At 40.1% G+C, this 14,711-nt stretch overlaps 1 protein-coding gene across 1 annotated transcript in view; it reads left to right on the forward strand.

Moving 5' to 3' along the window:
* The window catches only part of CR2 (complement C3d receptor 2), a 97,744-nt gene extending 83,039 nt beyond the window's left edge, over positions 1 to 14,705 (forward strand). Inside the window, exons 12-16 of the mRNA XM_040463578.1 lie at positions 2,198 to 2,283; positions 10,296 to 10,523; positions 11,757 to 11,933; positions 14,075 to 14,260; positions 14,529 to 14,705. Coding sequence (XP_040319512.1) covers positions 2,198 to 2,283; positions 10,296 to 10,523; positions 11,757 to 11,933; positions 14,075 to 14,260; positions 14,529 to 14,587 — 736 coding nt within the window. The 3' untranslated portion in view covers positions 14,588 to 14,705. The remainder of the gene's footprint in view (positions 1 to 2,197; positions 2,284 to 10,295; positions 10,524 to 11,756; positions 11,934 to 14,074; positions 14,261 to 14,528) is intronic.
* Positions 14,706 to 14,711: the final 6 nt, after the last annotated feature.

Here is a 14,711-nt window from a genome sequence, read left to right on the forward strand (position 1 = left end):
CACCACCCTCCAGCCCTTAATTATCCCATCCCTGACCTCATGCAATGGACTCTCCGATGCCTGTCTCAGCATGCTTCTCACAGTGTGTATATTTGCTTATAGGGAAGGGAATCTCATGGCTCTTCTTGAACAGTCGTTTCGCTTTATGGCCACCCAAATTTCTAATGCTGATGGAAGCTAAGGAGTAAGGCTTGAGTAAAATTATGAGTTTCAGAGAGATGGGTAATCGAGTCAGGAAGAATTACAACATAATGGCGATCGTAGCATATTAGTGTCTTATAATACTTTAAAATATATTCACTGTTTTTTACAGCCACACATAGGCTGGAACCTGCTTCACATTTTTTTTACTCCAGTTCTCTAACTTAGTCATAGTGAACACATTAAGAGCAACCTCTATAGTCAGACGTCGAGCAACATCCGTGATGTTGTGCTCGTAAGACAACTTTTAAATGTAGGACAGAAAGCAGGCGGAAGGAAACATACTAGTGGCTCTCAAGCTGTTTCTTTGAAGAAATTCTGAAGATTAAATATTTGTTGGCACATTTGAAAGGATTTTACACTATAATCAATGAAAAGTAACAGTAAGTAAAATTCACTCAATTTGTCTACAATGTGTCAACAAAAGTGACTCAATATGCCTCCAAAAGTATTCACTGTCATTGCTATGCCCACATAGCTCCCCATCATCTTTATATCACTATTTTTGCAAGAGCTGGCATATATTAGGGTTAGATTAAGCTATAAAAGAACAAATAAAATAATAGGAGCTTAAACAAGATAGTAGTTTACTTCTCTCTGAGGTTAAGAACAGGGGCAGTCCTTCAAAGAAGACTGTAAAGTTTCCAAGTCCAGGCTGATACCTGGCTCCATGATCCACATAAGCCTGGGATCCTTCTATTTGAGACTCTGTGTCATCACATGGCCCAAACTCCAGCCAGCAGAGAGAAATAATGGAAGAAGAGAACACCCATTCCTTTAAAGACACTTTCCAGAAGTTTCACAAGACCCTCCAGGGGCATCCCTTTAGCCAGAACTTAGCCATATGGCTGTACGCAACTGAAGGGAAGCTGAGAAATGAAGCCTTTAATGAGGTGGCCAATGGCCCAGTTAAAAACACACAGTTTCATTACTAATGAAGAAGAGGAAAGGAGATACTGGAGATATCAGTAGACTCTGCTACAAATGGTTACTGTCCTGATCACGTGTCTTGGGTAATCAAGAAGCCAAGTTCTTAGCTGTTCCAGTAACTGCTCACTATTATATGACATTGCATTATATCCCTTACCTTTTACTTAATCAAGTTTAACCCTACTGTACAGGGAACACGTGAATGGTTTAGCTGGATATCCTTTGTGACATGTCTTACAGTAACTATATAGTTACCTAATCAATAAAAAATAAGTGATGACAAAATGTTCCAAATTTTGTGGCCTACTTTGAGTGATTTGATGGCAAAATAGTTAAGTACCCCTGCCTTTTACATTTAAGGTGTGAAGATGGTTAGCTGTTTCCCCTGCTTCTCACTTTTGAATCTTCTTAGTAAGGCCATCTTTCTGTCCTTAGAGTACCACATGCTTGATCTCTAGGCAAGGTGCTAGAGGATGTGAATATTTCAATAAGGCATCTTCCCTGTTAATCAAGGAGGTTATCATTTCCTTGATGGAAGTGCGCATGACTAAAATAACTCCTGAGGTTCCCTAAAGACAAGTACAAAATGTCCCACGATGAAGGGAATTTTTGTGTTCAGTGGGGAGGGACTAGCAGTAAACATGGATAAAAGCAGTAAGAATATAAACTTGTCCTTAGAAATAAAGGACTGGGGCGCCTGGGTGGCGCAGTCGGTTAAGTGTCCAACTTCAGCCAGGTCACGATCTCGCGGTCCGTGAGTTCGAGCCCCGCGTCGGGCTCTGGGCTGATGGCTCAGAGCCTGGAGTCTGTTTCCGATTCTGTGTCTCCCTCTCTCTCTGCCCCTCCCCCGTTCATGCTCTGTCTCTCTCTGTCCCAAAAATAAATAAAAACGTTGAAAAAAAAATTTAGAAATAAAGGACTAATTCGCAGATAGAGATGAGGTTTCTTCCTTGACTTCTCCTGTTTTAATCTGCCTGTAATTTGTAGCATCTACCTGCAATTATTTTCTCATGGCGACTTAAGTAAGAAGTGTAGAGTATAATCATTTTTCATTCTTTGCTTCTAGATATCGACTCGTTGGCTCCCCTTCTGCAGCTTGTCACCTCTCAGGCAATACTGTCACTTGGGATAAGGAAACACCTATTTGTAAGAGTGAGTTGAAGTATTTTTTCCCATAATTCCCTCTGCTCCATCCATATCTGCCTCGTGTTACGAAGAGGAAATCCAATCCATCTTGCAGAGAGTAGTCTCCCTGATATTTGAAATCCAGAGTCCTATGCTACATAGTTGTCCAGATTTTTCTTTATTTTAGGAGGTTATTTGTCTAAAACTGTGAACCTGAACTCAGGTAAAATTGCTCTCCTCTCCTACTTTGATAGTAAATGCTTCCCAGTGTAAGGCTTTTCCTCATGACTAAATTAAAAGACATTGAAGAAAATAAAATTTGTCTCTGCCACCTCTTAGTAGCATGTGATAAGCCCAAGAAGTAGGTAACTCCCTTTCTTATTATTTTTACTCTGAAAAAGGAAATAAGATCTCGTAAATCTTCGCAATTGCCCCAAGCCTCTGATCGTTCTGTGCTTTATCCTTTATTTAAATTCTTCCAGGTTGTATTTGTTCTTGATTAGTTGACCCTGCATCTTTTCAGTGGGATATTGCAAAGTGAACCTCCAAAACTTTGAGGAACATGGAAGAATGACCAATTGCAAATTGGTAAAATATTAAGGCTCTGAGGAAGTCAGGATCAAACACACAGGACTGATGGCAGTAAAAGTGGGCACAAACTTCTGGACGGCTTATGAGCAATATATACAAAAGCCTAATGTAAATACCCTTTGACCTAGTAATTCCATTTCCCAGAGTTTATCCCAAGAAAATCATCATGGAATTTTCCCATGATTTTGGTTCACAGACACTCAATGCAACAATACTTATGACAGTGGAAAATGTTAAAAATCTAAATGTTCAGCATGGTTGGAAAATAGCTAATGGAAGAAATAAAACTTATTAAAAATAAGTCTGATAAATTTTTAAGAAATGTAAAAAGTATACCATGAGGAATTAAAGATTGCCCTTTTTAAATCAGACTGTTTGGTTTTTGCTAGTGAGTTGTTTTATGAGTCCTTTATATTTTTTGGATATTAACCCCTTTATCCGCTATATGATTTGTAAAAGTTTCTCCCATTCTGTAGATTGCCTTTGCATTTTGCGAATTGTTTCTTTTGCTGTGCAAAAGTTTTCAGGTTTGTTGTAGTCCCATTTGTTGATTTTGCTTTTGAGGTTTGTGCTTTTGGTGTCATGTCCAAAAAATCAATGCCTAGACCAATGTCAAGGGCATTCTCTTCATTTTCTGCCAGGAGTCTTATAGTATCAGGTCTTTGATCCATTTCGAGTTAATTTTTGTGAGTGGTGCTCTTGGCTGTCTTGCCAACTATTAACTGTATAACCAGGAATTTCATTCTGGGCTTTCTATTCTATTTTATTGGTCTGTGTATCTGTTTTTGTGCCAGTACTCTACTGTTTTTATTACTGTAGCCTTGTAGTATAGTTTGAAATCAGAATGTATGGTACCTCCAGCTTTGTTCTTTTTCATCAAAATCGCTTTGGCTAATCTGGGTCTTAGTGTTTTGATTTGTTTTTACATTGTGGTTCCAAACAAATTTTAGAAATGTTTTTTTTTCTATTTTCTGTGAAGAATACCATTGATATTTTGATGTGGATTGTACTGAATCTATAGATGGGTTTGGGTAGTGTAGGCATTTTAACAGTATTTATTTTTCCAATCCATGAACATAGGTTGTCTTTCCATTTGTTTGTGTCTGGTTTGATTTCTCTCAGCAAAGTCTTGTGATTTTCATTGTACAGATCTTTCATTTTCTTGGTTAAACTAATTCCTAAGTATTTTATTCTTCTTGATATTATTGTTAATGGGAAATTTTTCTTGATTTCTTTTTCAGATGTTTCATCCTTAGCGTATAGAAATGTACCTTGATTTCATATCCCGCAGCTTTACTGAAATCATTGGTTAGTTCCAGCTGTTGTTTGATTCATTTGAATTTCCTATATATAGAATCATATCATCTGCAAATAGTGACAGTTTTACTTCTTCCTTCCTGGTTTGAATGCCTTTTATTTCTCTGTCTTACCTAATTGTTCTAGCCAGGATGTCTAATACTACGTTGAATAAGACTGGTGAGAGTGGGCACCCTTGTCTTGTTCCTGATCTTAGAGGAAAAGCTTTCAACTTTTCTCCATTGAGTATAACGTTGGCTGTGGGTTTGGCATATATGGTATTTATGACATTAAGGTATGTAAATACTCCTTCTATACCTAATCTGCCAAGGTTTTTTATTATGAAAGGATGCTGTATTTTGTCAAATGTTTTTTCTTCATCTGTTGAGATGATCATGTGATTTAAAAATTTTCATTTTATTAGTGTGATACATTATATTTATTGATTTGTGTATGCTAAAGCATCCTTGCATATCAGGGATTAATCCCACTTGGTCATAGTGTATAATCCTTTTTTTGTGTTCTTGAATTTGGTTTGCTAATATTTTGTTGAGAATTTTTGCATCTATATCATCAGGAATATTGATCTATAGTTTACTTTTTTGTTGTGTCCTTATCTGGCATTGGTGTCAAGGTCTCATAGAATGAGTTTAGATGTAGTTTAGATGTAGTCCCACCTCTGCAGTTTTTTGGAAAGGTTTGAGTGGAATTGGTACTAATTTTTCTTGGAACGTTTGGTAGAATTCACCAGTGAAGTGATCAGCTCTAGAGTTTTCTGTGTTGGAAGGCTTTTGATTCCTGAGTCAATCTCTTTGCTTGTCATTGGTCTTTTCAGATTTTGTATTTCTTCCTGAGTTGGTCTTGATAGGTGTTATGTTTCTAGAAACTTATCCATTTCTTCTAGATTATCTAATTTGTTGGCATATAATTGTTCATAATAGTGTCTTATGGTCTTATGTATTTCTGTAGTATCTGTTGTCTCCTTTTTCATTTCTAATTTTATTTATTGAGTCTTCTCTCTCTTTTTTTGGTGAGTCTGGCTAAAGGTTTGTCAGTTTTTGTTCACCTTTTCACAAAACCAACTTTTAGTTTTGTTGCTTTTCTGTTCTCTATTTCATTTATTTCCACCCTGATCTTTATTTCCCTTCTTCTCATAACTTTGGACTTAATCTGTTCTTCTTTTTCTAGTTACCTGAAGTGTAAAGTTAGGTTATTTGAGGTCATTCAATTTCTCAATATGTGCGTTTATCGCCACAAACTTTCCTTTCCGAACTGCTTACGCTCCATCCCATAAGATTTGATATGTTGTATTTCCATTTTTATTTCTTTCAAGATAACTTTTTAATTTCCTTTTTGATTTCTTCTTTGATCCATTGGTTGTTCAGAAGTGTGTTGTTTAGTGCACATATTTGTGATTTTCCAGTTTTCCCCTTGTTGTGGATTTCTGGTGTCCTATTATTGTAGTCAGAAAAAAATAGTTGGTATGATTTCAGTCTTCTTCAATTTGCTGAGATTTGTTTTGTGCCATATCATATGATCTACCATGGAAAATGTTTTGTGTGCACTCAAGAAGAATGTGTATTCTGCTGCTGTTAGGCAGAATGTTCTATATATGTATGTCAAGTCCATTTGTTCTAGAGCATGGTTCAATTCCAATGTTTCCTTGTTGGTTTTCTGTCTGATCTATCCTTTGCTCACAGTAGGGGTACTGAAGTCCCTATTGGAGAGTTTTCTGTTTCTCTCTTTATATCTCTCAGTATTTACCCAATAGATTTAGTGCTCCAGTGTTGGGTGTGTATATTCGTACAATTGTTATATCTTCTAGATATATTGACCCGACCCTTTTATCATTATATAATGACGTTCTTTGTCTCTTATCATTTTTGGCACGAAGTCTATTTTGTCTTATATAAAGTATGGCTATGCCCACTTTCTTTTGATTTCCACTTACACAGAATATCCCCTTCTATCTGTCCACTTTGAGCCTATGTGTCTTCAGAACTGAAATGAATTTCCTGTGGGCAGCATATGTTGGGTGTTATATTTTATCCACTCAGCTACTCTGTGCCTGGTGATTGGTGAATTCATCCATTTATATTTAGAGTAACTGTTGCTACATAAGGACTTACTACTGCCATCGTATCATTTGCCTTCTGGTTATTGTCTTGTTTCTCCTCCCCCCCCCCCCCGTTTTTGTTTTTGCAAAATGGTGATTTTCTAGGGTGACTTCCTCATTCTCTTCATGTTTTATGTTTCATGAGTCTATTCTCGACTTTTGCTTTGTGGTTGCCATGTGGCTTACATGAAGCATCTCATAGATAAACAGTCCTTTTTTATGTTGATAACACCCTATCTTCATTCACCTATAAAGCTTCCACCCTTCTACTCGTCCCCTTTTATATTTTTCATGTTACAGGTTATCTCTTTTTATGCTGTGAATTCATTGAGAAATTATAGTAGGTATAGTTATTTGTAATGTTCTTTTCCGTAAGCTTTTTTTTAAAAAGACCAGGATATATTTTTTTAAGTTTATTTGTTTTGGGAGAGAGAGGGAGAGGGTCGGGGAGGGGCAGAGAGAGAGAGAGAGAGAGAGAGAGAGAGAGAGAATCCCAAGCACAAAGCCCAGCATGGAGCTGGAACCCATGAACCGTGAGATCATGACTGGGCCAAGATCAAGAATTGGACACTTAACTGACTGAGCCACCCAGGTGCCCCTCTGTAAGCTTTTATAATTAAGTGGTTAATATGCCATTCCAACATAGAGTTACAGTTTTCTTTATTTTTCACCTTGGCCAGAGTGCTGTGTACTTTCATCTGCTATCATGTCACTCGTTAACGTCTCTTCGTTTCAGCTGAAGGGCTTCCTTCAACATTTCTTGTAAGCAGGTCTAGCGGTGATGAGCCTCCCTCAGTTGTTGTATTTTCTGGGAAAGCCTTTATTTCCCATTCATATTTGAAGGCCAGTTTTGCTAGATAAAGTGTTGGTGACTGGCAACTTTTATCTTTCACCACTTTGAATATATCATTCCTCTCTCCTGGCCTGTAGAGTTTCTGCTGAGAAATACACTGATAGCCTAATGGGGGTTCCTTTGTAGATTGTTTTATTCCCCACCCCCCTCCACTAGCTGCTTTTAAGATCCTTTCTTGCTCATTGATTTTTGACAGTTTCATTATAATATATTTTAGGAGGGTCTTTTTGCAATGGGATAATAGGGTGTTCTGTTAGCTTCTTAGATGTGTATGTTCAATTTCTTCCCCACGTTAGAAAAATTCTCAGCTACTGTTTTCCAAAAGACACTTCTTGCTCCCTTCCCCCTCTCTTCTTCTTCTGGCAAACCAGTTATATGTGTTTTTCTCATATCGCATAGCTCTAATCGGGTTTCATCGCTTTAAAAAAATCTTAGCTCTCTCTCCTCTTCAGAGTCCTTTCTAAATTCCCATCCTCCAAGTCACTAATTTGTTCTTCAATCTGATCCATCCTATTTCCTAAGCTCCCCATTCTGCTTTTCATCTGATTCATTGAATTTATCATCTCCGGAATTTCCGGTTTTTTTTTTTTTCTCTTTTAGAGAAATAGAAAACTTTTTTGTACATGAATAAAAGGGTAGTTTAGTGGGTGTCTGGTTCTTTTTTTTTTTTTTTAATTTCAGTCTCTTTGGTAAAGAACTCTTGTCCATTAATTTTATTCCTAAACTCATCGACTCGTCATGCTGAATTTTCTTGTAGCTCATTGAATCTCTTCGTAACAGCTATTTTGAATTCTTTATCAGTTAGATTGCAATACTCCATGCCTTTGTAATCGATCGCTGGAGAATTATCATTTCCTCTTTGCGATTCAATATTCCTGTGAGTTTTCATTGTGTTTGACAAAATGTATCTCTGCCATTGCATTTTTTAATATGAAATTTATTGTCGAATTGGTTTCCATGCAACACCCAGTGCTCATCCCAACGGGTGCCCCCCTCAATGCCCATCACCCACCCTCCCCTCCCTCCCAACCCCCATCAACCCTCAGTTTATTCTCAGTTTTTAAGAGTCTCTTATGGTTTGGCTCTCTCCCTCTCTAACTTTTTTTTTTCCTTCCCCTCCCCCATGGTCTTCTGTTAAGTTTCTCAGGATCCACATAAGAGTGAAAACATATGGTATCTGTCTTTCTCTGTACGTTCCTCTGAAAATTAAAAATAGATCTGCCCCATGGCCCAGCAATAGAGCTGCTAGGAATTTACCCAAGGGATACAGGAGTGCTGATGCATAGGGGTACTTGTACCTCAATGTTTGTAGCAGCACTTTCAACAATAGCCGAAATATGGAAAGAGCCTAAATGTCCATCAACTGATGAAGGGATAAGGAAATTGTGCTTTATATACACAATAGAATACTACTTGGCAATGCGAAAGAATGAAATATGGCCTTTTGTAGCAACATGGATGGAACTGGAGAGTGTTCTGCCATTGCACTTGAAGTAGCACACACCTTTATTTGTTTACTCCAGTTCAACTAACTTGCAATTAGAAACCATTCTTTTGTTTTCCAGAAGGTGGCGCCTTAGCTCAAGTTTTTGGTTTCTCTTCACCTGCAGTGGCTCTGGGCTGCACAGGGGAGCATGCTGGTTTTAAAAAGCTGGTGTAGAAACAGCTGACGGTGGAGTTGGAGGAAGTGTGGGTTTAACACCTGTTGCTCTGTGGGTGCCCACTGCCCACAGATCAGGGGTACTCCCAGAGGTCTGAGAGCAAACCTCCCGCTAACATACCAAAGCTGATAGCCAGGGAACAGGTCCCTTCAAGGCCCTTCGTTATTCTTGACTGCCTCTCCTTCCCTTTCCTCTCTCTCCCAGGTGCACAGGTGCCCCCCTCAGAAATCTGTGCAGCTGGATAGAAATGGGTCACAGTCACTCACCACTTTCACTTTCCACCTCTTCTGTGAGGGAAGTCACTGGCCCTAAAGGGGGAGCTGGCTCCTCAAGATCCTTCTCCTCTGCCTCTGTCCTGCCTAGATGGGTGCCCGCTTCTCCCATCAAGTTGGCTGGGCCTCTGCAAAACCTCTGTCTCTGGTGCATGTCCACCATGTTTTTCTCTCTCCAGCAAATGTGGGTGGGGCCATTCCCCCCAATTCCCTTGGATCCACAGCAGCCTCTGAGATAACTATCCTCATTGTTTTTCGAAGCGCAGGTGTGCAGAAATGTAATGCACAGAGGCACCTTTGTTCAGTTGTGAATGGCTATTTTCATCTGGATTTTGTTGAAATATCTTTGCTAGAAATCTATTTGGACACCTGATGGGATTGTGATGGAACTTTACAAGAACGATCGGTATAAATAAAACTCAGATATCCAACAAAAACAAACTCTACTTTCCTGAGACATGTAAATCTGAAAGTAAATACATAAATAAACTTTAGATAAACATAAACACATGGGTAAAATCCAGATATGAGAAGTCAATCACTGTTTGACGTCCTAGGACCTTCACTTTGTTTATTCACACAATTCTGACAGGCTTGGGTATCTATTCTTAAGTTCATGTCAGATTCAAAGCATCAGATTAGTTTAGGGAGGGAACTGCTAGAAACAGATACACTAACAGCAGAAAGAAAAGACAGCTGGTCACCTGGAAGAAAGAAAAAAAAGCAAAAGGGAAAAAAAAGCCTCCCAGAGCCACTTAATCTGGCTCTGAAAAGCCCTGTAATCATCCTGAAGATATTATTGCGTATTTGTTAGTGACACGGATAATGGTCTTGAATTATCAAGAAACATTTATATCTGCTGAAGGTGGTCATCTGTGTTTACTAAAGATTTACGAAGACTTCTTGGCAACTTCGGATCTTTGAGGGCCAATCTTGTCTGTCTTGTGTCTCAGTGTCAACCCAGGACTGTCTTTATGCCAAACAGAAAGTAGACAAACGATAGTTGCTGAAAAAGCAAATTAGTTACCTTTCAAATTGATTAAAACCTTAGCTACCTGGAGGGTCTTGGACCTTTTGCAATAATTAAAGTCTCACTTCAGTTCGTTCCTTCTCAGAAGAAGCCTTACATACTTAAGTCTACCCACTGTAGTTGTGTTCTCACGGAAAAAATACAGTCCCAGGGCACCCCTGCTGTATGATCATTTTGATTAAAACTCTAATGGGATCTAAAGCTCTTGCTCTCTTTCTAGAAATCTTTTGTCCAAGCCCTCCATCTATCCCTAATGGGAACCACCCCAGAACTTCTCAGGGAGATGTTCCCTATGGAGAGGAGATTACTTACATGTGTGAACCCCGCTCGGCCAGAGGGATGACCTTCAACCTCATCGGGGAGAGCACCATCCGCTGCACAAGCGACGGTGAAGGGAACGGGATTTGGAGCGGCCCTGCCCCTTCCTGTGAACTTGCTGGTCCTGCTGGTCAGTACCCACTTCCCTATGCCCCAGCCGGATCAGAATATCTAGGCTAGAATGTCCTCATTTCTGTGGTGACAGCTGTGTTTGCTTGTGAACGTGGCTTGGTTATAAAAGTCAGACACACAGAATTACCTGCTGAGCAACTTAATAGATGGGTTCTAGGGGCGCCTGGGTGGCGCAGTCGGTTAAGCGTCCGACTTCAGCCAGGTCACGATCTCGCGGTCCGTGAGTTCGAGCCCCGCGTCGGGCTCTGGGCTGATGGCTCGGAGCCTGGAGCCTGTTTCCGATTCTGTGTCTCCCTCTCTCTCTGCCCCTCCCCCGTTCATGCTCTGTCTCTCTCTGTCCCAAAAATAAATAAACGTTGAAAAAAAAAAATTTAAAAAAAAAATAGATGGGTTCTAGATGTGCCATGCTGTGTCCCAATCCGTGGTACTCTGATGATCCTTCCCACGGGGGCAAGGAGTGTAGGACAGTGAAAAGAGGAGGAGGTGGAGAATGGGGAGAATCAGCGAGGCCCAGATTTTCTAGAGAGTATTTTCAAAGCAGTAAAATACAAGTGCCAAAGAAAATACTCTGTCGTGCCATCTCCAGTACAAGTTGTCTTTATACTCGCTAAGTGGGTGTGCAGAGCAAAAAGCACATGTTGATGGCCTCATTTTACTTCAGACTGGAGTCTACAGAAATAAAGAAACTCCACTGTAGGCACTTGTATTCCTTTTGTTACCCCTAAGTGTTCTGCTCAGCCTGTAACTGCATTTTGGTGACCCTTTGTCTCACTTGTAGCAATAGGAACTCAACACGCCCTAGAGAAGCGGAGTTCAAGGTTGTGCTCTTAGCAGCTCATTCCTTTTACACATTAGTCTGGCATGAAGTGACAGTGCCTGGCACTTGGAGGCTCATCTGTGGCTGTGATTGTCCACACAAGCTCTGTGAGCCAGTGAGGACAGACAGCATGCAACTGGTCATTTGAGATCCTGGTGGTATTCCCAGCCAGTGCAGTTTGCAGGGGACAACACAGATGGTCCTGCTTAAAGGCTGAGAGGTCTCCGTTTGAAGAATCATTCTTCCCAGGGATCAGTAAATATTTAGTGCCTTTGGAACCTGCCTGCCTTGGGTCTCCGTGCGGCTCTAATAGAGATGTTATTAGATACGTTGGCGTATTTGTACTTCTTTGTTTAACTGAATGTCTTTTCTTGTGGTTTTTTTTTTTGGGGGGGGGGGGGTTCTTGTTCTTAGCATGCCCACATCCACCCAAGATCCACAATGGGCATTACATTGGAGAACATCCATTTCCATATCTTCCTGGGATGACGGTCAGCTACACTTGTGACCCAGGCTACTTGTTGGTGGGAAGGAACTTCATCTTCTGCACATACCTAGGAACCTGGAGTCATTTTGAACACTATTGCAGAGGTATTTCTTATTCTTGCCGGGTTTTGTTAATGGAAAATTGATGGATGAGGCTGCTAAGGCTAAGCCACCTTTCTGAGAGGATTGTGAAATGAGTATCAATAGAAGGGGGAGAAAAGCAGAGAAAAAGATAGGAAGGAGGCTGCCCAAGGATTCTCAGCTCTACCAAACAAGTAAGAAGAACTGATGGAATTTCCAGTAATACAGTAGACATCAAACACCAATTTAAAATGCTTTGCAGGCTTTTAACTAATAAAATATCTCAGCTCTAAGAGACCTCAGAGGAGTTACAAGTGGTCCTCATAAATACCTTCGAGAGGAGGCTGGAAGCACACTTTCTTGTGAGGAAAACTGAAATATGGAGGAAAGTTGAGAGCAATTTATTACCGGAATTACTGGATATGGGTCCTCATTATAATTTCCAAGACCAAAGGTGAAATGTCTGTTTCATCTCTTCCTTAAAACAAGTGCCAAAACTTACTTCCTTTATTCCTGTCTATGTTTGTGAAACTGGCATCTGACTCAAAGCATCTTTTGTTGGCAATATTCTTTAAAAAAAAACAAACCCACAAAATATGGAATTAAAAATATTATTCAGTGACTAAGCATGGTACCGAGGTCTTTATAAAAGTCATTTGTGTTAGTCTCCAAAAGAATCTGATGAGATGGGATTATTCTTGCTATTTTACAGAAGAGGAAATAGAGAGCCCCAGTAACCAGTCAACAATAGGCACCTCCCAGACGGGGTTGCCAAGACTGGGTCACTGCCCAGCCCATGCTTTGGAACACTGCACTGTATTCTGTCTCCTATTAAATGTGGTTCTTTTGACTTGGCACAACTTTAAGTTAGCAGTTTGCTCTTTGTCTCCTTTGTAGTAAACTAGGCGAAGGGCAGGGATGAGGTAGGAGGGACTTCGGACAGGCCTGTGTTTCCAACGTTAAGGAGCAGTTAGTCCTATGGCTGTTGGGGTGGTCACAGGATCATGGGGCTCTCCCCAACCTAAAAGTGTCAGAAGTCCTTCTTGTCCAGCCGACCTCTGGTTTTAGAGATAGAGAAAATATCCTCTACAGAGACGGTAAGTGGCTCTTCTCTATTCTCCACGAACTGTGGAGTCCCTGCGCCTCTGCAGGAAGAGGAAGAAAGCTCACCCCTCTTTGCTTTAGTCACATGGAGAAGTATGAAGATTCAGAGAACACTTCAAAGACGGATTATTCAAATTCAGACTCTGGGACGTTTCTTCTCCTGAATATAAAAGGGTACTATTCTAGCCTCTTGGCAGCTGCTTCCAAGTGAAATTCGTTTTGTCTTAATAATTGTCCTCATCAAACGTGCTTTATAGCGGTCATTCTGTATTTAGCATTAGCAAAATCAGCCAGGCACCTAGTTAAGAAGATTCCAGTCTCAAGCTCCATTCCTAAGAACTCTGATTCTGACATTTTGAGGTGGGGTCTCGAGGTCTATTTTTAACAGACCCATCAGCTTATTCTGATGTAGGAAGACCACAGACCATATTTTTGGAAATACCACTTTGCCTTGTTGGTTTTTTGAAAATAATAATTTCGCCTAATTTTGAGATAATTACAAGTGGAAAGCGGGCTTTGCTGGCTGAAGGAGGTATCAATAGCTGGGCAGAGAAAGAAAGCAAAACAAAGGATAAGATAAATGAGATAACATAAATTAAAATTTAAAATTATGTTTTAAATTGAGAATCATGATTTACTAGCTTCTATGCATAGAAATGAGCCAGAAACATGCATTTAACCAAGAAGCAAAATACCAGTATTTGTTGCATACCTAGAGAGAGTTAATGTGATATTCCTCTTTCCTTACGGTGTGACCCAAGCGGATCCAGGATTAGAATATGGTTATCATAACTCCCAACCTGTCGACCACTTTACAGTTGCAGAGTTGTCAATAATTAAAAGCGGATTGCAGTACCTTCCGTATTCTCTTTCTTTACCTGAGAAATGAAAGAGAATTTAAAATTGTACGGTGTTGGGTAGGTGTCAATAGGTCTTGATTGAAAACATGACTCATCTTTGCTGAAGGCAGGGTAGTTTGGGGGTCATAGATCTTTGCATTATGGCAGTTTCAACTAAAAATTAATAAAATATCTATTTCCTTCTGATTTTTCTATTTTCAGAGGCAAAATGTAGACTCCCAGTGCATATGAATGGAATCCGGAAGGACGTGGAAATGAGAAAAGTCTATCACCATGGAGATAATGTAACTTTTGAGTGTGAAGAGGGGTATACTCTGAAAGGTAGTCCCCAGAGCCAGTGCCAGGCAGATAACACATGGAACCCTCCTCTGGCCATATGTGCATCTAGTAAGTGCACCTGCAAGAAATGTAGGTCCTTCCTTCGTCATGGTCACTGTTCATTCACTCGTCCATCCTGTCATTGAATGTGGTGTGATGTTCATGGCACCTGCTAAGAACGAAGGAGTCCAGTGGGGGAAACCAATGGCTTTTTATATTAGAGAAACATTAGACTGTGTGCTGAAAAATATCAGATGAATTTTCACTGGCTGAGAGCTCCTGTTTGATCACCCTGTGTGCCAGACTGATGTCGTCCTGGCTTTTGTCTTCCCTTTAGGCACACACGATGCTCTCATAGCTGGTAAGTTCTGTGAAGGGTTTGCTGAGGAGCTCTAGCACGTTCCACAGTAAGTACTCACTTACAATGGGTGAGATGTTTAAGGAGAGATCAAAATCTGTAACGTTACAATTTCAGTCAGAAGGAAAAGAGTCTACATTCAGGCCATGGTGTGGCAAGACT

The sequence above is a fragment of the Herpailurus yagouaroundi genome, unplaced genomic scaffold, assembly GCF_014898765.1.
Source record: "Herpailurus yagouaroundi ecotype Mexico unplaced genomic scaffold, PumYag 403, whole genome shotgun sequence".
Taxonomy (NCBI): domain Eukaryota; kingdom Metazoa; phylum Chordata; class Mammalia; order Carnivora; family Felidae; genus Herpailurus; species Herpailurus yagouaroundi.